The sequence below is a fragment of the Pinus tabuliformis genome, chromosome 8 (assembly GCF_031772625.1).
Source record: "Pinus tabuliformis cultivar Carrire ecotype Pingquan chromosome 8, CPIR1, whole genome shotgun sequence".
NCBI lineage: Eukaryota > Viridiplantae > Streptophyta > Pinopsida > Pinales > Pinaceae > Pinus > Pinus tabuliformis.
In genome coordinates this window covers 160,118,420-160,144,178 of record NC_142294.1, presented here as the reverse complement: position 1 = coordinate 160,144,178, position 25,759 = coordinate 160,118,420, and the positions used below count along the sequence as shown (strand labels likewise).

At 38.4% G+C, this 25,759-nt stretch overlaps 1 protein-coding gene across 1 annotated transcript in view; it reads left to right on the top strand.

Moving 5' to 3' along the window:
• Positions 1 to 25,759, top strand: part of LOC149234631 (protein HESO1-like) — a 217,384-nt gene that overhangs the window by 107,527 nt on the left and 84,098 nt on the right. The window contains exon 4 of the mRNA XM_089371892.1: positions 6,618 to 6,800. Within this exon, the coding sequence (XP_089228018.1) occupies positions 6,618 to 6,800 (183 nt within the window). The remainder of the gene's footprint in view (positions 1 to 6,617; positions 6,801 to 25,759) is intronic.

Here is a 25,759-nt window from a genome sequence, read left to right as displayed (position 1 = left end):
TCTTCAAATTAATTGACTTGAATATCTGATCCTTGCAGCATTGACTTGAGGTTGCTTGCCATGATGTAGAGATCCATCAATTAGTGTTATTATGACTGTGGCAACGAACACCTTCATTCTACATCGAGTACTGTCCATACAATTCATGTTGTAGATGATCTGCTTCTTTGAGTAGGAATCCGAGTTGTTCTCTATTGAAAGGATCAATCATTGTAATGTTGAGGTCATGCCATGATGTGGATTGTGGGAGTCATCAAGGCTGCTGCTATGCATCTTGAGATCTGACTATTTCATCCTCTGATTAATGTCTTTTAAGACCTTTGTTACGAATAAAATATATATAAATAATAATATAATATAAGTAACGAGGATAATTGTAATAATTGTTAGTTAATTAGTAATTAGGTTGAAGAGGCATGTCTAAATGAGACATGACTCTCCATGAAGAGACACTTGCTTGACATATAAGCAAGCCTTTCGTTCTCATTGTAATTCATCATTCTTATTTTTATTCATCTATTTAATATAATATTTGTATCCTCATGGATATCTTGATATTCTAAGTCTTTTGGAGTAATTACTTTATAGAAGGAACTTTGTTCGCTTCATGTGGTATTAGAGCAGTTCGGTCCTCTAGGTTGTTTCACTGTTGCACAAAGCTCGTTCTCCGATCCAAGTCTTTGGCTATCGACTCTTCGTCAAATTTATTGCTGCTGCAGTTCAAGTGTTCCGCTAAATATTTGGGGTTTCTCCATCTCGCTACCAGGCCTTTGGCTATATATATATATATATATATATATATCTATATATATATATATATATATATATAACAAAAATAATAATAAAGATTATTAATTAAAAAAAGTCATATAAAAAAAAAGAGATTAAAAAAATATAGAAAAAAATCAAATTAAAAAAAAAAGAAAATAAAAAATAAAATAAAATAAGTGCATAATAAAGATAAGAGGGAATCTTTCCAAGTATATTTAAACTTTTTACGTGGAGAAGCCCGTGGTTTTAAAAACAACCCATGGTAATTGCCCATGGTATTTTAAAAAGTAAAAAAAAACAAAAAACAAAAGGAATACGTTTTACTTTTTATGTGGAGAACATTTTAATGGAGGTTTTAAAAACAACCCATGGTAATAGCCCATGGTATTTTAACATCGTGACCGTGTCATATGAAAAGACGTGACCTTTATATTTATTAAGTGGGGTGACATTAAAAATTTATCAAGGGAGTAATTAAGTATATAAAAAAAGGGACCAATTTATTATTAAAAAAAAGAAGTGAAACTATTACTATTATAGGATAATAAAGTTATTTTGGAAAGGAGTCTTAATATAAAGAAAGACATACATATAGAGAGGGAAACAATATAAAGGAGTATTTAAAAAAAAATATTCAAGTTTTTAACAAGCCACATTAAAGGAGAATATTTGAAGTAAAAAAGTGATTAAAAAAATATTTATTATTCAAGAAGAAAAATGGAGTCTAATACAGAAATGAAGACCAAAAGATTCCCAAAAACCTTACCCAGAGATGGTAAAGCACTATTTAACATTAAAGGAAATTTAGCAGGAAAATATGTTATTATTTCTATTTCTCCGGCAGAAGATGCAAATTATATAACACCCAAAATCGCAAACCAACTAGTGATCCCAGAGTCGAATATAACTGAAAAATTAGACTTTTTTCGCAATAAAAAATATGACATAGCCAATTTACAGTTAAACATTGAAGATTATACTTTTGTATCGCAATTCTCAGTTCACGCCCTATGGAACAATCAAGGTGACATTATTGTCCTGGATGGAAACGGTAGGATCTGTCATCTTAAATACGAAGAAAAAGTTTTTAACATTTTCTTACAAGAAGAAGAAAATAACACTCCAAGATGTTACACTGAAACCAAATTTAGTAACGCTAGAAGATATCTCAGATATTTCAAAAGTAATTTCTCAAGAAGGTAAAAAAGTATTACAAAATATGCAAAAAGAAATTGACAAAATCACTGTTGACAAAAATGAAGAAGTTTCCCGACTTAAAAACCATAGTGAAAATTTCCCGACACAAATTAAGAAACTTAAGAAGAATAAGAAGTCATTAGAAAACTAGGTACAACAACTTATCAAGAAGGAAGCATCAAATGTAGGAATTCAAGTTCATGACAAAACAACAAATATCGATTCAGTGAATGTCACAACTCAGGAAGAAGACAAGCAAGTTGAAGAAAAGACGCGCTTGGATGTTGCAGTTCAGACAATGGGCATCCCAAGTGAATGTTCCATAACCAATTCAACATCTTCACTAAAGGAAATCTAAAAACTTTATGCCGGCATCTGAATCACGAGAGTAGACAAATCAACCAAGCTACATATCAGGACCATTCAAACCGTAGACAACAAATTAATGTTTCAGAGAATAATAACATAACAACAATCCAGTCTTTTGCTAACGAGTCATTACAAAATTCCAGTGATCAGAATACTATACAGAAGATTAATTTAGGATGGTCTGATCCCTTCTCAGTGCGACAATTTTGTTTGTCACTTAGAAGATCATATCAGCTTGTATCGACGAAGATGACCGTTCTGAAACAGAAAGACATTCGAGGCCGAAAAAGAGATCAAACCTTTTCATCGACAAGCTTTGAGGACAAAGCTTTTTGAGGAAGAAGGCAATGTTACGAATAATATATATATAAATAATAATATAATATAAGTAACGAGGATAATTGTAATAATTGTTAGTTAATTAGTAATTAGGTTGAAGAGGCATGTCTAAATGAGACATGACTCTCCATGAAGAGACACTTGCCTGATATATAAGCAAGCCTCTCGTTCTCATTGTAATTCATCATTCTTATTTTTATTCATCTATTTAATATAATATTTGTATCCTCATGGATATCTTGATATTCCAAGTCTTTTGGAGTAATTAATTTATAGAAGGAACTTTGTTCACTTCAACCCTTTTCTGTAGACATGATGATGTAGACTGCCCCTTAGATCTAGGTCTTGTTCCTTTAGCTAATTTGCTGCCTTGACCTCTAAATGTCTCTTTTCTGCCCCTTTCCTTGGCTGCTAAACCAACCCTCTAATACCATGTTGAAGAATCTAGGGCAAACAGAATGAAGATGATTCTTCTTATCATGATAACAATTTGTGAAGTATTTAAGCAATTTATATTAGCTTGATATTTCATTCATTATTAGTGTGTGTTTTCACTTCATCAAACTGCTACCAAAACTAAAAGTGACAAGAACACAAATATTTGGCATTCTGCCAAGGCCAAACCTCTACCTCTTGGAGAGGAAAACCCACACAAAATTCTTCTTATAGAGATTCCATTGACGAATACCAAGACCATGACTCTTGACACATTTTGCCTCTCCAAGACCAAGAAATCAATCCTCTTCCTTTCACACTGCTGAGATCATCATGATTGCTGCACCATTGAAGCTGTCACTGAGATCTTCTAATATCTGCTCCATGACTGATCTTTGATATTGCCACCGAGGTGATCTCTGCACCATTCATCAAGATTATGATCTTTCATAACAAGATCATGACAACATCTAGAGTTGATGTGTTACATCATGAGATCATGAGACTGTTTATCCTTGTCATCATTATCACAGCTCCCTTCTTTATGACAAGGCTGTAACTATCATGGTTTCTTATTACCAAGACTGCAGCTCTTGACTTGATTGTCACTACTTAGATTGCAGTAGACACAGTCATCACTGAAATTCTCTTCAACGTGATTATATGCCGAGACTGAGATAATACCTTCAGGATCACTGTGATTTCTATTAGGCCGTGACAGTAAGGACAACAAGGATTCTGAAGTTTACATTGATTGCTCATGAAGTAGATCCACCGAGATCTACTTTCCATCTAGGCCGAGAATACATGTATATCAGATATATATATGATGAGGCAGATTCATTCACATGTATGTCGTAAGGGAGATCTCTGCTCCATCTTCCATGCGAGATTCATCTTCAGGTATGTCGAGATAAGATATAGCCTAGATCTTAAGTCAATGCGAAGTCTGCCAAGACTGCTCCTTGTCATGCAAGGTCAGTCTATCTTTGATGCCGAGATTGTCATCATGAAGATCAGGTCTATGCCGAGAATGTGTTGAGCCCAGACTTCAACTCACTGCTGCATTCTCATTCGAAGTTATTTCTGCTCCATACAAGCAAGATCATGACAGCGAAATTTCAGAGGCATACGAAATTTTCCTTGTGTCATTTGTGCTGACCCTTCGTGGGTATTTATAGTAGTGTGTGCTCTTAATTTGAGCCGACTTGAACTTATGAATCGACATGTCTTTATGCCAAGCCGACATGACTTCCATTTAATTCATTTTTGGAGCCGACATTAGGATTCCTTTGATGTTTTGCTTGCAGACATCGGTAGGCTTGCTTTTGAGGTATTCATCTTGGTCTTGGAGGGCTGTTACACAACTTTGAGGACATGAATACATTTACATAAACTCATGAAGAGTTTCTATACACATGACATGACTCTTTGACATATAAATAAATCCTAAAGACATCAAGAAGAAGTCTTTCACCTAGTGACACTTCTTGCTCATGAAACCCATGTAGCAAGGCATAAAAATAATTTATTTCCTTTTATTACATTGTTTACAAAGATCATGTTATTATGAAGACTGAACCTAGTTATAATTTCTTCAACACTCTAGAGGGTCAGAATCGCACTTGTAGGGTGAGCTTTGAGAGCCATGGGCCTCCACCATTGCAGAGCATTGATTGCCACACCATGGGCCTCTTCAACACTCACATTGGTTGTTCGTGTGTCAGCCATACAGAGATGATGATGCACTTGGACCACGTTGCCTAGCACATATTGACACCCAACACTTGGAAGCTGATCCAGAGCCTAGATGAGGTTTTGTCTCACTCGGAGAGACATAAGAGGGCACGTGTCATCTTCTAGTCCTCATTGATGGAGCATCGACATGATTTTGAGGCATTTGGAGACCCATGAGACCCATTTGGAGATGTTTGGTAGCATTTGGAGTGCATCCTCCTCCTTACCATCATGTTTGAGGCCCTCGGGCCTCACCCTCATTCTTGGCACATGAGGCCTCAACTCTAGCATTGGAGTGCACTTTGCATTAATTACATGGGTTAAAGAGTAATTAAATAACAATTAATGTTAAAGCTATCTTGGTTGGCTTGTAACCAAGTGTTTGTTACATCGTTTTAACACTTTAGGGGCTTCCTCATTAGGAAATTTGAATTCATTAGGATCATATAAATAAGCGAGAGTACTAGGCTGAAGATGTATGTCGCACAAAGTTGATCAATAGGCCAAATATCAAAGTGATACACAACTGATCAAGAGGATCATAGGACCAGATATCTAATCACAGAGATGTCACAAGCCAGTCCTGAAAGTCTGTGCTAACAAGCTGATCAAAAGGGCCAAATATCTTGCCACAGAGATGTCACTAGACAGTCCTGAAAGACGCCGAAGGTTTGTGTTAATGAACTGATCAAAAGGGCCGACTATCTAGCCACAGAGATGTCACTGACTCACTAGATAGTCCTGAAAGAGGCAAAAATGCCTCAGAAAAGCTTCAGTGAAGAGCCATAACCAAAGCATAAAAATAAACCCAAAAACCTTCCTTCAATCCTTGACCTCCTATTCAGCTTGGCATGACTACACAAGGCCGCAGATAACCTCAGAGATATATCAGTCTGTTTTTGCAAGTTAGATCGAATGAGGGCCAAACGAGCTATATTTGTACTTGTTGAAGATGCTTCTAGAAGGGGCCAGCTGACTTGACAAAGGAGGGATCTGACCTCAATTTAAATTTTCAAATTTGGAGCCAAAAATAATTCTTCTTGGAGGCCGACTTGACTACTTGGAGGCCAAATTTAACTAGGAGACCCAAAATAATTTAATTAAATTGATCTTGACCATTTAGTAAGCAAAAATGATTAGGATAAGCCCATCATTAATTAATTTTGAAATAAAATTGCCACCATGCTAAGGCTGCTTGTAGAGTCATCTTTGGGGTTTTTAGCCACAAATGGAGCTTCAACTTTCAAAGAGGCATATGTCCTCAATCATAAGGAGTTGTGAGACGTGCCACTTATCGTTAGAATCAGCATGACGAGGGCCATCAAATGAAGACGATCTTGAGCCCAAGAACCTTGACCTTCCTTGTCATTTTTGTCATTGAAAGTGGGGCTTCTTCTGGCTGCTGCTTGAGTTGACATCAATGACAACCAGATTTCAACATTATGTACTTCTATTATATGAGTACCATTGATCCCTGGCAGGCTTCTCCACGTTGAACATTATAAAAACACAACTTTTCTGGTATTTTTTATGATGGTATGAACGCTTGTTCATTGTCAATAGGAAAGATTGTAGGATTATGATTCAGTTTTGCACTTTCTGTTTTATTTTAAGTTACACTTGTATTCTAATTGGCCAATGCAGGGTATTACAATTTTCTTAGTCAGTATTCTACAATTGTGATTGAGTAGTTCGATTTACAGCTGATAATTTGTGTAAAAAACTTTTATCTTAAAGGTTCTTATTTTTCTTTCAATGTTTTTGTTCAGGTAGCAGCGTTAGCAGTTCTGGACCCTCTGTAAGGGCATTTGGTTCGTTTACAATGGATTTATTTACGGCAGAAAGTGACTTGGACTTATCTGTAAGTCTTGGTCATACTGGGAATGCTTTCCCGAGAGAAAATAAAATTCAAGCTCTCAAGAAGTTGGTAAAGGGACTTTATGGTCTTCAAGGTAGTAAGGGATCTGTTTTCCGATTTTTGTGTTGTCTATCTGTTCTTTAGTGTGCTTTTGACAATGTTAGTTGAACCTTAGTATTGCTATGTAGCACATTGCTTATTTTTTTGACATCTTATTCAGGATTTATAAGTGTTATTGTTGTGCTACAAGATTAGCCTTTAGGGATTTGCCTTTCAATCTTGATTTTTTTCACAAGGAAGAAGAAAATTATATTAATTACAGTAAAATTACAAAATCTCGTATATTGCCAAGAACACATACATGCAGAAAACATGACTCATGAGTCTTGAAAGTCTTTGCACTACAACTAATAGATGCTACGCATTATACGAACAGCAGGAATACTTAAAACTAAGTACCATTTCTTAGTCTTAAACTATGAGAAAACCCACCTATAAAGTCTTTTAAAGCAATGGCTATTTTAATTCTTAAATAAACCAAGTTTTCCTCAAAGCGAACAACCTTGATTCTCGTTCCTACCCTAAGAATCTCCCCTCTAGTGCCTAAGCCTCTTTTCGCCATATTCAAGGAGTCAGATAAAATCTCTGAAGTCCTCATGAAAAAGAACGTTAAAACCATTTTCAGACCCTAAACTACTCATAGTTACATTTTTGATAATGTTTGGTAGAAATCTGTCCCTTTCCTTCAGAAAGGTGTATCGGAGATCCATTATCCCTGTGGGGTTTCATACATATGCCAAATGCAGAAATTTCTGTGTTGTTTGACCTTCAATGCAATACAGAAATTTCCACCTTTTTCCTAGGGGTTTCCTGAATATTATCCATGTGAATTCAGCCTTATGGCTATTATGAAGTATAAATAAAACAGTGGACAGTATTTCAACTCTTAACAACCCCAAAAATTTTAGTACTAGACAGAAATTTCATCTTTTCTCCAATGAGTTCCCCAAATCCTTGCCATGTGAATTTTCATCCTTAGTGCCTGTTATCCCTTCTTCTAGCAGGGGTAGCTATGGCAAATTTTTTGACTTGCATTTGGTGAACAAAGCTGGATACAAACAGGATGGGTTCAAATAACGTTGGCTGGCTGCTGAACTATGCTTAATTTTCTGTAAGTATTGCAATCAAATCCACAATCCAAAGCTCTTCAGCAAATTTTACAGCTGGAAGTTCCAGTTTTTAGAAGAGTCTGTGGCATCTGATTGTGAGCTGGAAGAGTGTCTGTGTTGCCTTTGCTGAAGGCACTTGGTAAAGTTGGGCTGGGCTATTCACAGTTTTGGATTTATTTCACAATTCTCTTTGGAGTCAAACCATGCACAGTATACAAAAGTATCTTGGCTTCAAACAAAAGGGTTTCGGTTTGGCATTGGATCTGTATGATAACCAATTGGGAGCTATTGACCACTGGAGTGGCACCTGATGATTATATGAAGACTCCATGCCCAAGGATGATTCAGAGGACACTTGTACCATTAGATATCATCAGTCAACATAGTTTTTTAACTCTACCTCTATTTCTCATCATCTTTTTTGTACCCAGATTCCACACCCTGCATGGAATTGTAATAAGTGGTACTAGTAATGATGAGTTTTGAGTATGTAACAAGCCAAGAATGTTGGGACTCGATCAACAAATGAGTACACCTTGGAGTGTTTTTTTTATCTAGTTAATTATCCTTTCTTTTTTGGAGGCAGATAATTTTCTGGGTTTTTTCACTCACTTTTTACGCCAAAGCCAAGGTGACGGTTTGAAGGTTGAGCCCCAAACACATCTTAGTGTCTAGAGTCTATGTATATTACCATATTAGATCGCACAAAATATTTCGTGGAATTTGGTTAGGTCTAGGTAGTCATTTTTTAATTTGTTAGATTTCCCGCAGGTCAAAAACTGCAAATAAAATCGTACTTGTAATGTAATAAGTGATGTCTAGAAAAGTTGTATGGGGTATGAGTAATGAAATTTACACTTCTTACCCTCAACTTTCTACTATGACACACTTTGATGGGTTAAAATGTGTTTTGAACCCTCAAAACCCTCTTTTCCTAAGTGTAGTGGGAAATCTCGAAATTAATTGAGCTAGAAATTAAATAAATGGAGAAAAACAAATATCCACACATGTTAAATGTTGTGGAAATGAGGTGGAAAATTGTGGGGGAGTTAAAGTGAAGTCCCAAGGTGATGTGGACTCCTAAAATCAAGGAAGTGACATGTGCTCAAATAAAATCGAATTTTTTGCATTAAAGGAGAAAGTTGTTTACTTGGAAATTCGAATTTATGAAGTTAATGCATATTTGGGAGGATTTGGGGGAATATTTGGTGGAGATTTTTGTGGTAAATTGTCTCCACATCGGTTACCCATATACATTTGTCATTTTATCATAAAATTCGAATTTGGCACGTAAGGGAAGAAGAAAATGATGTCCACTTGCCAGAATTCGATTTTTACACTTGGCATTGGAGCTCCATTCAACAAATTCGAATTTCTCTTTGGGATTATCACCTCATGCCACTTGTTTAATTACTTCTACATTGGGATTGGCTTTAATGCCATTTTTCATTGTCATTCTTCATTGGAATTTGCTCCCAACTCTCTATATAATAGAGCCATGGGTTTTCATATTGTATCATGTAATAAGCTATTGGGCTTGAGGAAACTTTGTCATTTTGTACTTGCATACTTTCTTAATATAATCAAGACTTTGGGGCTATCTGACTGGTGTTCTCTTGGCGTTATGAGGTGATGTCTTTTCATACTACTGTTATTGTGTTTAATTTCTTTCACATGTTGAATTAATATTAGTTTATGCTTGTCATCTTGCTTGGATTGATGTGTGCAAGCTATCTTGCACATATCATTGATTTAGAGTAGTATTCTAGGGATAAACTTGCCAATTCATTTTAGGAGGAATGCTTGGTTTATTAAATTTATTCATTATATTGCTCTAATCTTTTGCAAACTAATACGTGTTCAAGACTTCAAGTGTGTAGGAAAGATATTTTGTATTGTGTGTAGGGATACATTTGAAAGTTGAAGAAATCTCAATTAGATCAACTCACTCCTGGAGTCACAACGATCCAAGACTCGGCCATTTTTTCGCTCCAAGTTTTCCATCCAACGAAGAGCAAAAGAGAGTTTTCTTAGTCTATAACTATTTGATCATCTATTTAAAATTCAAAATACTTCTTTGGTTCTAGTTATTTCAAAGTTATATCTTCTATTCAAGAGTCATTTCTAATTCTAGGCAAGTATGGGGGTTCATTCCCATTACTTGAGCTAGTACTTTGTAAATTAAATTCTAAGTTTAGTTTTGGTTTCCTTTTCCTAATTTCACACCGACAATAGGTATTTTTTTGTGTGTTTTGCAGCCCATAGGCTTGAGCATTGGGCAACAAGGAGTTTGAGAGAAGCTTTGGAAAACTACTCACTTGTGTGTATGTAGGACCCCCTTATGCCGCCCAAAGACTGATTTCTAGGGAGGCCATAAACACTTGGGAGAGAGTTGCAAACTCATCTAGACCGTGGGCCTTTTGAGCCTTGTGAATCTTTTTTGGAGAGTTTTTTCCATCTTCAAGTTTGTTGTTGCTATATTTTTTGGCGAGAGAGTCTAGCTTTGTTAGAGTCTCATTTTTGTAAAGATCTCTCTCGTATTGTGGGCTGCCCTCTTAAAGGCATTTTTACCCTCGTTAAGCGCTAATAAAAGATAATAAAAAAATTGTTGGAGGGAGCTTGGGATTTTTCCCATGGCATCCCCCTTCCTCATTTAGAGGAGGGATTCATGTGGGTGGCTTAATCTTGTTTTTAGTTTTTTTTAGCTTTCTAGTTTTAAATTTCATATTGTGCATGCTTAAAATCAACACATTTCACTCCACTTGCAAATTTTACTAATCTTATATTTAAATTCCCACATGCATATGCTCTCAAGTTTTGCAAACTATTTCTTTTTGAAGCATTTGCATTTGCATTAGTTAAATTTGAGGAATTAACACAATTTGCACTTCATCTAGGCATTTTAGTAAAGGAAGGCCCCAAGCCTCATTAAAACTTACCTCCAACTTAGGTTGGTTGAATAGACTTTTAGGGACCCTCTACCTCTACTGACTTCTCATTGTGAGATCCAAACATTTGGGCGACGATGAGGTCTGAGGACTAGAGTTCAATTGTAACGTGGACTTAGCACTAATTAATAAAATGAAGCAAGAACAACATTTCATCACATTTGCTTTGGTTTAAAGTCTCACATGCAAATCTTATTTCAAGAGGCACTTTGGATGCAAGCATTGTAATCTCTTTTAATTTTGCAACAAGTTTAATTTTCTTGTACTTGGAAATTGACTCATCTTTTGGTTTAATTGCATATTGTCATGAATGGTTGATTTCACTTTCAAGTACTATTATTTTGGGTTGCAAACTTAATTGCATGTTGTCATCTTGGTCTAACATTTGAGTTCTTTTTGTATCCTTTTGAGCAAGATAGTTTCCATGCTTTGATTTGTAGACTTATTCATCTTGAAAGCATTTATAATATCTTGTGCTAACAATTTATTGTTTCACTTTTCAGGATTATTTTGGCTTTCCATTTGAAAGCATTTCACTTCATTTTAAGCAAATACAATTTCATTTCTTAAAGAGCAATACTTTGAAGGCATTGGTTGTTTGTATTTTATGCTTATCTTATGTATTTATGGTTATTGCTCATATTAGTTTTGCTTATAAATCTTAAAGAAATAATCTATTTAACTCTAACAATTCTCCTAAAAACTCACATCTTTTTAACTTAACTTTTCATTAGGGACCAACCTCCTTAGCTAACCTAGGAGATAGCTCAAACGGAGAGAGTCAGGATTAGTGTGACTACCCCTTCTCTGACTCCCCTGCCGCTGACCACACCTTGTGGGGTTAAAGGCTTTTCTCACTGACTTGTAGGTAGGTGTAGTCGGCAGGGTCAACAGGAGCAAGTGTTCTCCTTTCGATTTGCAAATGTTCTGTATCTGTGTCTCGGCTTGAAGTGTTAAATCTGTTTAGGAATTACTTGATAGATTTCTGCACTTGCTATATCTCTATAGTTGTAGAAGGATGCAAATTATTTCAAATCTTGAACGTGGAGGATTGTGCTGTTACTAGCAGAACAAGTAGGAGCATTGGTCACAATGCCTCTGGAGTCTCAGCTTATGAAATTATCAATAGGTTGCCCAGTCATAACAAATGAATCTGTAAGTACTGAGACATTACAGCTACATAGAGCTCATTGCCTAAGGTTGGATTGCAGTAATTATATGTGATGGAAAGAATGAAAGGGCATCGTTAGTTGTCGGCTAGCATTTTTCCTATGTAAAACTCTGCAATTATTTTGCAGCAGTCGTGAGAGCAACAGTTGCAGAAGACCTTGTAGATGGATATCGAGAAACAGGCCCTAAGGAGCTCCGTCAAACGTTAGTGAAATATGTGGGAAATAATATGTTGTTTCCTGAATATTCACCTCTTGTGCTAGAAAAGTTTATATGTAATTGATTGGAAGAACTAGCTCCAGTTTCTCATTCTCGCTCACAGAGTCGTGACTTTCATCTTTCTTCAATTGCACCCCAGACTCTACGTCTAAAGAACACACGTCAAAAAAATCTTGGGAGAATGTTTATTCAAAATGTGTCCCTTTTTGGTTATGATTTATGGTTTTGATTGAAATTTCTCATGTCTTTACGTGGGTCCAGTACACATATTCCCACCATATCCCTAGGTTTTTTCCGTGTTTCTCTCTAAATTTGTTACCTCAGGAAAACTTAAAACCAGTCCGATGATGAATTATGGCATGATTCTCACTAAAATCCGGTGGACGAATAGAGTTTCACATAGAATTCTAATTTGCTCATATTTTCACTATGTTTCAAGGATTTTGGGGACCTCTGACTCGATCAAAACCATAGTTTTCAAAAACCGTTTTAAAAAACCGGTTACCGGTCTAACCGCCGGTTAGCAAGGCCGCCGGTCTAGACCGGCCAAAAAACCGGTTGGAAGGCCCCCTTCGCCCAGTTTTTGCCCTAATCGGTGAAAAACCGACCGGTTTAGGACGGAACCGGCCGGTTTTTATCAAACCGGCTGGTTCCGTCCTAAACCGGCCGGTTTTAGGCATGCTCCATGACAAAGTCCAAGAACTTGAAAGACAGATGATCAACAGTCAAACCTCCTGTTCTGATAGTACCATTTCAGTGGCTATGCGAGTAGGTTATCCCATTTACATCCAATCTACATCTCCAGGGTATTTAATTTGGATTATCCTCCTGAAATCACCAGCATTCCAATAGATTTTATAGTTCTCATTTTACTACAACAGAGATTCACCAATTCTCTCGTTTAACAAAATAGCACACCATAAAATAAGACAGGGAAGCAGGTCTTTAAGAGAGGGTTGGTTGTGCCCTTTACCTTCTATAATTCATGAATTGGTTTACTTTGCCCCTATATTTAGGTATCAGTAAGGCTTAAATTTCCCATCTATTTAGTTATTAGTAATAATTCCTGATCATCTAATTTCCAAAGGTTTCTGATCAGTAAAGTTTGACCTATGAAGTGAAATTTTAGGAGGGGATCGGTTGCTTCCTTTATCTTCTATAGTTCATGAAACGGCTTACTTTGCCCATGTATACAATTATCAGTAATAATCCCACTCCTCTGATTTTCCAAAGGCTTCTGATCAGTAAATTTTCGCCTATTATTCAAGTACAAGAAAATGGACCACTTTCACTAGCATGCCTTTGGAGAAAGCACATTGTGGTAAAGGGAGTTCTATCACAGTGGAAATGAGACCAAGTACTTCTTCAGTTGAAACTTGAGAAATCAAAGGTCCTCCCTTGAAAAGGTCAAATCTTTTGCAGCAGGCCAAAGACATAAAGGACATGTTGGATTGAAGATTGATGCCATATGCATTTACTACTATGAACACTTAGGTTCTGAAATCTAATGCTAAGGCCTGAATAATGAAGATCATTATTTGCACAAAATGTTGCTACAATGATTTGGAAGCAGTGATGGACTTCATCACATGAGCAAAGGCTCTAGGGTTTTGACATTTGGGTGTGAAAAAGGAACTTGTGAAATTGGAAGGACTGTAGGCCAATGGCCTCATAGCTTGCACCATTGTTTTTGGACTTTATAGGCCATTTAGAGCCTCATTTCTTATGTATTTTGCTATTTTGTCGATGATATGTATTGCACTCGGTGCCATTTTGATATATTCACCTTTACATGGTATATAAATGAGCAAACTTTGCATATTTTGTCTCTATTGGCTTGGAATCATGGTTTTACATCTTAAAAATAGTTTTGTTTCATTAAAAATTAATTATTTAATGTTTTTTAAAACCGGTTCGTTTAGACCAAACCAGTCCCGGTTAGACCGGTTCTGGTCGGTAAACCGGTTCATTAGGTGGACCGGTCCGGTCACCGTTCCGGTTTTAAAAACTATGATCAAAACCATGAGAGTTTATTTTGTTGGATTTCGGCGAGGGTTTTGAAGGATTTTGAGCGTAGTTCGAGTTTGGATCAAACCTCGAGTTCGGTTGGGTCCAAGAGGGCTGCGTTTTGGCGGATTTCTTTTTTCAAAAGTTGTCAGTCGTGGTTATGGCTGGTCGGACCAGCGGAAGCTAGGGCCGAAGATTGTGCCGTTGCATGCTTTATTGCATTCGACAAAGGACATACCCCACTAGTTGTTTTCTAGAAGGGTGGCACTATTCTTGATATTCTAGATTGCTTCATTTGAGGTCAATGGACTCGTAGAAAAGATTGGGTGCATGGTGGAATTAAGATAAGCAGTAGTTGGACAAGCAGAAACAATGATAGTGGTTCGTCATGGCTACGTTGGAGGTTGTGGCTATGATGACATCAATAACCATGGCAACCGTGACTATGGCAACAACATTTTGAAAGAGTCGACGGTGATGGTCTTGCTATGTTAGTGGCTTGTTTGCATAAATTGAATGAGTAGCCACTGGATAGGTCGCGGTTATAATGGATTTCAGCGTGGCTTTCTATATGAAGAATACAACTCCAACATTTGTCATAGGAGATGGTGAATGTCGTCCGCTTGGTAGCCACAAGGTAAATGTGAAGAGGGTCAGTACATGACACATAGAGTTAAATTCCATGTCAAAGATAAATTAATTTGTTCCTTGAGCTTTCATGCCTAAACACCAGGTTATTATATTATTTTCTTGTGAGTGAGCCCTTGTCAAACTAGACGTTAATGCCTTTGGGTCAAGTCCTTGGTATGGATGTGGTCAAACAGAGTGCAATGTGATCTCCAACAAAAAGAGTACATTGGAGCTAACATTCCGTGGAGAGCAAAGATTCTTATTGCTTAATTAAGAACTAACTCACATCAACTTTGGTGTGAAACAGGACGGTGGAAGAGGCCTAAAGAAGCTTTGGAAGAATGGGTGTGTACTTTTTGCACTTCTGGGGCAGTGGAATCGAAAAAGCATTTCATTTTGGAATGTGATGCTTTCAGAGACATTAGGGATAGTTATGGCAGTATGTTAGCATCAATTCCTTGGCATTGTCTTTTCAGTGAGGGGACTGTTAGAAGGTTGGGTCAGCTCATCATCAATTTGTGTAAGGAAAGGATTGAATTGCAAAAGGCAAAAAACAGGGAGGCTGGTAGTTCCATAGACTATTTTTAGTCTTGTGGACGTTAAAATATCATTCATTCATTCATTCATATATTGAAGGTGGTCAAATTAATCAAGGAATCATTGGTGATGAGTAATGATTTATGGGCCTTTTTCCTTATTTTGAAAACATCTTTATGGGTTATTTCTAGAAGTGGTTAGATGTGACTAGATCTAATGTGTTAGCTTCATAATAATAATATTTTAATGTAAAGCAGTTACAACCTCCTTCTATAAAGAGATGCACTTTCCTCATTTGTAATCATGGTTGGATTGTGAGAGCATTCATCTCTTTGAATGTTAGTGAAGACATCTTTTGAGTATATTTTGTTAAGGGTTTTTCCTAATGTGGTTTAAGTGGTTTTCTCTCTCTTGATATATTTCTTGATGCATATTCTTCTAATCATTCTTGGTAACTAATAATATTATGCTAAGGCTAACAATTTCTGCCATTGATGAGCTGAAATGCTACATGGAAGGAGTCAACGTGGGGAGTACCCTGCTTGAGTTTCTTTTCTTGCAAGTGGGTCGATCCAAGCAACCAAACAGTCTCTAGAGAGGAGCTTCAAATTGTGTAGGATTTTGTATTTCGCTGCACACAAAGATCGAGTGTTGGTGACATCAGTCAGAAGTAAGGCCACTCCTATGCATATCAAAAAGTTATGAGGAAGCTTAAGAAACTGTGGGGGCAATTTCTATCCTAGATCAAATTGACTGCCTTGAATTTAGCTAGCGAAATTGATCTAAGATGATCTAATTTAGCCATTTGGTTCACCTTGACTCCATCACCCATCATCTTGGCATTGATCTTCAACTCTTTCCATCATCTTCCTATGTCCTATATAGAAAACCCAAACCCCGTTTCACTAAGGCTATTTATGGCATTACCTTGCACTCTTCTGTCCAAGCCCTAATGATCCTAATATGGGAGCCTCCCTCGGAGCCGGAACGAGAGCCAGCCAAAAGAGAGGTAAAGTAGGTTGTTGAGGTGACAATGGATGACTCACTGAGGTTCCATTGGGATTGTGCAGTGTGGTTTGGAACTTTTATCATTTGAATGCACAATTTGAGCGATAACAGGGCAGCTATAAAATATAAATAAAACAACAACAACAATGGACAATATTTCACCTCTTAACAACCACAATCCATTAGGCAATGCTAAAATTTAAATACTAGGTTTGATTTATTTTACCATCAATTATTTATACTCAGAAAATTAACATATTACGCAAATAAAATTATGAATTGTTGAAAATATATACTCAAGTATTTCTTAATTCACAAATAAAATACAGTGGAGAAATCATAAAAGAATTCGTCACAAGAACATTAGAAATTTGACCCAAATTGGTTTTTCTTCACTTATATTAAATCTGGAAAATGTTGGGTTTTTGACCCATAGAAAATTACTTAGAGAAATAGCAGCTGAAGGGGAACCTGTAACTCAACTCCTTGGAAATTATGGCTGCTTGGAAACTCAAATGTTGAATTGGAATCGACCTTAAGACAAACTCGACCTCCTTGGAGTAATCTTGGCCCTCTCTTCTTGATCATGGCCTCTCCGGCAATCGTACGATTTGCGCACCTATCAAATTGGCCTAAGGGAATAACTCAACCTCCACAACAAATCGACCCCTTAGCTTGGTCCTTCTCTTCTTGCTCGACTTGCCTTGAATTTATTTGGAAATCCCTCCCAACAATTCCTTGTCAATCTTCTTCAATCAATTAAAGCTTCTCACCCTCTTGTTGAGAAAATCGCTTTCTCAATGTGCATAATGGCGTCTTCACCTCTCCATTAGATTCACTTTATCGTTTCATTAAGCAAATAATTCCTAACGCTAATCTAAATGGGTAGGATTAGATCCTAAGCCTCTCTTGAGATCAATGGCTGAGATTAAATCCAAGTCACTTAATTAATTTTATTGTTTATCCTTAAAACTTTTGCTTAATAGTTCACAATATTTTTTTTTGTTAATTAAGGTCTTCTATTAAATCATAAACACCGACTTATAGAGATCATTGCTTTGCTTGCTCTCTGTTAGGGTCTGCCACAAGGGAGACCAGACCAATGACAGTGGAGGCGACTTATTGGTTTTTTGTTCTTTCAAAATACTCAATAATATAGATTCAGTGTTAGCTATCCTATGTTATAGACATTGTCTAGAAGGCTTATCAGAATTATTACATATCATCTGCTAGGTGTAGCTGTGTATCCATCTAACTACGAAAATGAAAGAAAGTTTCTGAAACTAAATCATAAGCCAAGAAAACTGGGCAAGCATCATTTACGAGAGGATGTTACTAGGCCAGGTCTTGTGCACTTGAGCCCACTAGAGTTTGGTGACCACATTGAAGATGACCCTCGATATCTACTAGATGGGCTTCGAGGCTGACGAAACAAGAGCGTTGGTGAAGTTGGACCCTGTGGGTTTCGTTGTGGCATGCAATTATCTCATTGCGATCCTCATAATTTCCTTTGAGGGCATGACCCAAAAGTCTCTTCATTTGCTAATGAATATTGATGGAGTTAAAGTGTTGACTTCGCCATGCCTTGGTGTGGCAAGGGTTGGGGACCCAACTAGCAACTTCAATTTGGTTTCAAAGTTTGAGTAGGCTTAGTGGTCATTGGTGGTTAAAGCTTCATATTGTTGAATTTTTGGTGGGTTAGCAGAATGTAAAATTGCGGCAACAAATCGGATTGGGTTTGAGCTTGGTGCAAGCTCGAAGAGCCTCGATCCCCAGACCCTTGGTGAGAACGCATCCTCTGTTGTGGCATGGTATTTGAGAACAAACAAGAAATGGAGTTGGTGAACTTGTAGGGCTGGTGCGGAAACCAAGAACAACTAAATGAGAACAATGTTGTGTAGAAAATGAGAAACTGCGCGTACCACTGGCTGTGGCGATAAAACGACAACTGGGGGAGCAGCTCAAGGGGGAAGCTTTGGACGTGAGAGTAAGCCAAAACACACCAGGGATTCTCAAGGCCACCAAGACGCCTCGTATACCAAACACAAAATTCCACCATGCAGAGAGAACTAGACTAGAAAATTTGTAGAAGTTGGTGATAGGAGATATCAACCACTTGGCTAGTGTCCCGCTGGGCTTTGTGTTGCTATAACTGCAACTCTCCCCATTATTGGACGACTATTTTCTTGGAGTGTCTTCCTTTGCCACTGCTCAAGTGACCCAGGTTCTAGACTTTGCCAAAGGATGGACGCTGTAGGGGTCCAAGCTAGGGGGACATGGGCCTTCACTCACCAACTTACTAGAAAATCCAACACAACAAGGGAAATATCCCACTTGCAGTTGGGAATGAATGGTGGTGTAGCAAAAAAGGTTGGAGTGATATTGGCCATGGTGAGAAAGTGTCGAGGATGTGCAGTGTACCATCCTAATGTTCTTGAAAGCCGAGGTTGGTGGCATGTGTGTGTGCATGGGGGGAAATGGCCATGCCATCCCATGCTCTTTAACGCTGGGAGAAGTGGCAGGGTGGCGGGTTTCCTTACCCCTTTCCACCGGCTCACTTTTCCATGTGACCATTGGGGAAATAGTCCACAATATTCAATAACTCTAATTATTGTACTTTTCCTAAGGTTAACCTTAGGAAAGAAATAATGAAGTCACTTACTCCAACAAGAAAGCATCTAAAGAGGCAATCATACTTCTTCTACATGCCAAGATACCAAACTATTGTAGAATACCTTTCATAGCTAGAAAACATCAACAAGTAATTCAATAGAAAATATATCAAAGCATGCCAAAAAGTTTCAGCCCTCTAGGGCAACTTATGATGTATAATAAACCAAATCAGAAATTTACTTATGAGAGTTGTAAATGCATCAACAAACTTGCCCTATCGTCTTCAATATAAATGTTAATTCACTTAACAGTTGTCATCTTAACTAATGTAAAATCAGCAAGAGATACAAGTGATGGAAAAGCCATGAACAAATAGATGATTGAAAATCAAACTTGCAATTAAGAAGTATTGAACAGCTGGAAACTTGATTGATATGTGTAGAGATGAAGTTGATGTGCATACCAAAGTGTTATTTCAAGGCTAATACAATCGTCTAGCATTCTAAAACCCTAGGTAAGGAAAACAATGAAAACCTTAGCTCACAGCAAGGAGCTCCAACAAAAATGTTGATTTGGGGTAGCATCGGATGTGCTCTAGCCATGAAAACTGGTGGAGAGGCTAAAGCACATGAGATCTCCAAGACCCAGAAATGGTTTGGGCAGATTCTACTCGGTTTGGGAGATAATAAAATAATTAATATTTTTAATGGAGTTCCTGAGTCTAAACTTAGGAAAAATAAAATATTAATGGGTATTAATATAAAACTGAGTTAGAAGGTTCAAAAGGATAACGATCACGCCAAATCTAATCTTAGCCGTTGATTATAGATTTAATCTCAGCCGTTGAAGGACCAACAAGAAAAGTATAAGAGAAGGCTTGAGGGTCAGTTGGAGAACACACTAGAATGATCAGTCATTCGATTTACTAGAGCGGGGTTTGCTAAGTAAAGTCGAATCAGTGATCAGTTTGCAACGAGGGGCAGTGAGTACGAGACAGAGAGGCAGGGATAGTGCTGAGAGACCAGTGCAGAGGCAGAGAGGCAGACGCAGAAGCCAGAGCAGACCATGCAGAGGCTAGCTGGGACAACGCAGAGGCCAGAGGGCCTATATCATCCACTGCAGAGGACAGCAGGAGTGATGCAGAAGGCCGTAGAGGCTGTGCAGTGCCTCAGAGGGCTGACACAGAGGGTTTTGAGGCTGATGCAGAGGGTTTTCAGGCTGATGCAGAGGCCAGGAGGGCTGACGCAGTGCTTCAGTTGTGCTGGAGAGGGTTTCATGGGGCAGATTTTATGAATATCTTTTTCCGTATAGAGAGGTATTATTGCCGGTTATTTTTCTCTGTCGGGTGAGCGAGTTTGGCACCTAGTTGTACTCAAGGATAGATTGCATAATAAAATAAACCCTCAGAATTGCTGCACCGGTTTTCCAGCATTGGGTTTTCCTGGGGATGAGTTGTCCAAAAATAACAGTGTCACTTGTGTGTTTTCTATTATGTTGATCTGTAGATGGTTGAGGCTGTATTGTGTTTATTTCGATGTTTATATGTTTATAATTAATGAGTACGAGAAATAAAGCAGAAGAATACAGATAAACTTTATAACGGGTAATACTTAGAAATTTCAACAAAAAATGTATGACAAAATCATTTGCTCCAAGGCGATATGTCTCTTCCTCTTCAAATACAACCTAGGTTTCATCTCAAAACCCTAATTTCCAAGTCTCCAAGGGTTGAAACCATAACCCTAGTATTTAGAATGTTTAAGAAGCTTCAATAAACCCTAGCAACTCGAAGATGAGAGATAAATTACAAATGAAGAAATAGGAGAGATAGGAAGACTAGTGTGCTCCTACTGTTCACATCTCTAACACAAGATGAATAAGAACGAATACCATAAAACTATCATCTCCAATATCTCCTATGGTTTCCTCATGAAACTTCGTGTCTCACTCACAAAAGACAAGCAAAAGGAGATGAGTGAAATGATTATGATGAGAAATGACTCTCTCCTCATTGTATATATGAGAGGTGAAGGAGGCCAACAATATATATGTGGGCCTCTGCCCTTACAAGTGTTGAAAAATGTAACTAGGTTCGGTCTTCATAAAATGTATTTGTTACAATGACTTATTAAAGCATGGGTCTCATGCTTGGGTCACCATTTTATTAGTCAAAGATGAACTATGTGACCTCCACAACAAGTCGACCTCAAGTGTTGATCTGGGGTAGCATCGGATGTGCTCTAGCCACGAAATTTGGTGGAGAGGTTAGGGCACATGAGATCTCCAATACCTAGAAAGGGCTTGGGCTGATTCTAAACAGTTTGGGAGATATTAATAATTAATATTTTTAATGGAGTCCTTAAATCTAAACTTAGGGAAATTAAAATATTAATATGAATTAATATAAAACTGTGTTAGAATGGTCCAAAAGACATGGATCAAGCCAGATCTAATCTTAGCCGTCGATTAGGGACTTAATCTCGGCCGTTGATTTGTCAACGAGAAAAGTATAAGAGGAGGCTTGAGGGTCACTTGGAGAACACACCAGAGTGATCAGTAATTCTATTCTCTAGAGCGGGGTTTGCTAAGAGATATAGAATCAGTGATCAATTGCAGCAAGGGGCAGTGAGTACGAGGCAAAGAGGCAGGGACAGTGCCAAGAGACCAGCGCAGAAACAGAGAGAGGCAGACATAGAAGCCAGCAGGGATGATGCTGAGCTTCAGATTGTGTTGGAGAGGGATTTCGTGGAGCAGGCTTTTCGAATACCTGTTTTCGAAGAGAGGTATTGCTGCCGAATTTTTTATCTCTGTCAGATTAGCCAGTTTGGCACCCAGTGTACTCAGAAAAGAGCTGCTTAATAATAAAACTCTTAGATAGCTTCATCGGTTTTACCGCATTGGGTTTTTCCGGGGACATTAGTCCAAAAATAACGGTGTCATTTGTGTGCTTGTTTCTGTTTCCTTCAGTTGATGATCTGTAATGTGTTGAGGATGCACTTGTATTTATTTTTAGTATTTACATAGTAAATAACTTGTTAATTAATAGAACAAGTAGGTAGGAATAAATCTATAAAGTGCATGGAGGGTTTCTAACTGCTAGACTTAGAAACTTCAACATGGTATCAAAGCATGGTTGCAGACCACAGGAGAACTGAGGACATCAGCAGAGCAGAGCAGCAACAACAAAAAACAGCTATCCCAAGTGACAAAAGTTGTTCTTAGCAGCAAAGAAGCAAGGAAGGGGTGAGACAGTGCTGGTGTCATCAAGTTCGAGCCAAAAAGAGGTTGCGTAGAGGCTGAAGGAGGCAAGGACAAGCTCACGTAGAGCCACACAGAAGCCAAGAGGGCTGACGCAGTTGGTTGAGAGAGCTAGTTTGCCAGTGCTGGGACTGTGCAGAGCCTAGTAGCTCTCACCTTTAGGGTGCTGGTGTTTAGGAGGCTGTGGGTAAGTTGCAGAGTGGAGCTGGTGGGGTACTGTAGTCAGAACAGTACCTAACAGGGCAAGGCCAAGGAGGAGGGAGTTGCTACTGAGGGTTTCTAGCCGAGAAATCCAGATCAGTGGTGCAGTTGCACAGACGATCAGAGTAGGGGGCATCTCGACATCGACAGAAGGGTTTCCAGGAGGGAAATCAAGGCTCAGAGGGAGTCAAATTGAGAACTTCCAGGAGGGAAGTAGAAGAGCAACATGGCACTACACGGAGTAAGAGACTAGGACAAACTGGACGGAGCCTCAAACTTCGCAGTTTGGAAGGCCAAAATCTTATCCGTACTTGACAGAAATCGTGTCAAGCACTTCGCCTTGAGGACGATAGCAATCCCAGTTGACCCAGCTGATAACGACAAGTACGAGGAGGCAATGGCGAGGGCCAAGAGCATCATCCTTAACGGGATCAAGGACCATGTAGTACCACACATTGCCGAGAAGGAAATGACAAATGAGATGTGGGAGGCCCTAAAGAAATTGTACCAACATACTTCTATGCAGAGAAGGATGTTACTAGAAAATCAGTTGCGGTCATACCAGATGAAGAAGGGAGAACCGATCGACACCTTCCTCGGTCGACTGAATGAGATTCGGGATCAGCTGACTTCCATAGGGGCCACGCCGGATCAAGAATTGATGGTGAGAACAACCTTGAATGCAGTCTCAGATCACTGGGAGGTATTTGTCCAAAGTATACTGGGTAGAGCGACCCTTCCACATTGGGAGGAAATGTGGGCGACTCTTCGCCAAGAAGAGATCAGAAGGCTAAGCAAGATGGGAAGCAACGGCAAGGGGATTAGAGTCAAGCAGGAGGAGGAGGATGTTGCCCTAGCATTTGAGGGAGAGCAAAAGAAATGGAAGAAGAAGGACCTCTCCAAGATCAAATGCTTCCATTGTGGGGAGCTGGGGCATTATGCGACCCAGTGTCCAAGGAAGAAGAACAAGGGAGAGGCCTTCGAGACCAAGGCAGCGCCAGCAAGGGCAAAGAAGGAAGTGGAGACAGACGATGGCTGTGCCATGAGTTCACACACGCCACTTGAGCGGAAGTGGGGAGACATCGAGCTGTAGTCAGACGGACTATAGGCAATGAGGGGCATGATCCTTGAGGTACCCAAGCTATTGGATTATACCTTGCTATGGGAGCCTCGAAGAGGAGTAGCAGGATTGGCAGATGTGGTTAGAGACAGATGCGGATGAAGCGGCAGAGAGAGCTACAATGCATAATTCCCAGGACAACGTGAGGCTAGCAGACTGCAACAGTGTGAGAGGCACGAGAGTGTTGCACCAGTGCAGGATCGCACAGAGAGTTGTGCAACAGTGCGAGATGCAAGGAGTTGTTGCAACAGCGCAGAGGTCAGAGAGGGAGCACTTGTCAGTGGCAGAAGGAGCTTCAGCATCAGGAGTACCCTTGGTATTGCATCCGAAGTATTGAACCCAGGTTTTGGGTCCCTAGTATTGGTTTTCTATGGTTTTGGACCATGGTTTGAGTAAGGCCTAAGATTATAAAAAGGAGGAGATCATTTGGCAAAGGTATTGACTTAAGGATTGAATATCTTATGAAGAGCAAGATCTGGAATACTGGTGATCGGTTTATGGTGCATAGCTGAATCTGAATCAAGGAGGAACCTAAGCACAAGAAGACGGATAAGTTCTATTGATGGGTCAAAACTCAAGTCTTGAATAGTAGTATCTTTGTGTGATTTTGATTTGTTATATTTGGCGCATGACTTGATCTATAAATCTGATAATCTGGGTATAACTGATGTTTGAATATTTGAAAGAGTGAATTATCTTTTATAGATCTGTACACAGGTTCGACACATCAGAGGCGCGCATACACGCTATCAAAACAACGTATATGCTGGTTGTCCTTAATACAGAAGCGTATGCACGCAGGTTTCTGCATATTGAAGTAGCGTACGTCTCTTGAAATATGTTTTATCTACTTTTGTTTATTGCTACAGTGTTCTGGGTTCAGAATTGGTGTCTGGTTACTGTTGCTATTTTCTGGGTACATCATTCGGAGAAGTGATTATTTGATTCAGTCTGTTTGGTGCAAAGGAGATTGGTTGATGCCGATATACTTGATGTTTGATTGATGTTATGCATGGATCCAGTCTGAAAATTTATGAAACGTGGTCTCTGGAAGAAAAGAAAAGGTTGTAGCCTTCTGTAGGTCAACACCTATGTACTAGTACCTCAGCTTGTATAAGAGCTAAGGGGGTTGTAGCTCCCTTCCAGGAGAAGCTGGAGAACAAGAGAATGTTGTAGCCTTCTGCAGGTAGAAGCCTTTGTACTAGTATAACACTGCACCAGTATAGATCCATTGTAAAAAGAAGTTTCTAATTGAAAGAAGATAGAGACGAATTGCAGCAGGTGGTTTTCACCCACATTAGGTTTCCACTTTATATCTTGTGTTCTTGTGTGTGACTGTCTGATCTGTTTTTACTATTTCTGGTTACTGTTTATATGGTTCTGACACACGGATTAATGATCAACATCAAAAGAATAAATTAAATTTCAAGTCTGCAAGTTATACGCAAATTTCCTTAACTGTAGTTGCCTATATACGCTGTTTTCACTAACTGAAGTAGCGTATGCAAATCTGATTGTAAAATGAAAAATAATTGACCTGATAATACTGATTCACCCCCCTCTCAGTATTATTTCCAACACAAATAAATAAAAGAGGCCAACATAATTCACAAGTAATTATCAAGAAAGAGAAATCTAACTCTAATTCTACTAGCATTAATTTCTCAACATGGTATCGGAGCTAAGGTCAAAGAAGATTGAAGATCACTTCGTTGGCTTGAAGGAAAATGATTACTCCCTCTATGATAAGAATGGGATTCAATACTATAGGAAGCTGTATCAAGAAGATCTTCTACTACTTATTCAACAAAGCCAAAAGTCAAGGGTTCTTGGCTGCACTTACAAGTTCACTTAATGATGCTAATGCATGGATTATTGATATGTAATGACCCATCATTAATATTGAGAGCACAAGAATATTAGCATGCATATGATGCATGCATATGATAGCTACATATGCATGTATTGCATGCACCGCACTAGTAACTATATTCTAAATTAACTAAAAATATTAAATACTCCTTCAAATTCTGTAGTCGCATTCACCCATCAGGACACATATTACTTAATGCATCATGATTAATGAGCAATTACCAATGATATTAAGTTAAATAGTATAAAGTAAAAGGGTTATAAAAGAAATAGATGTAAAAAATAAGTGAATTCTTAAAAA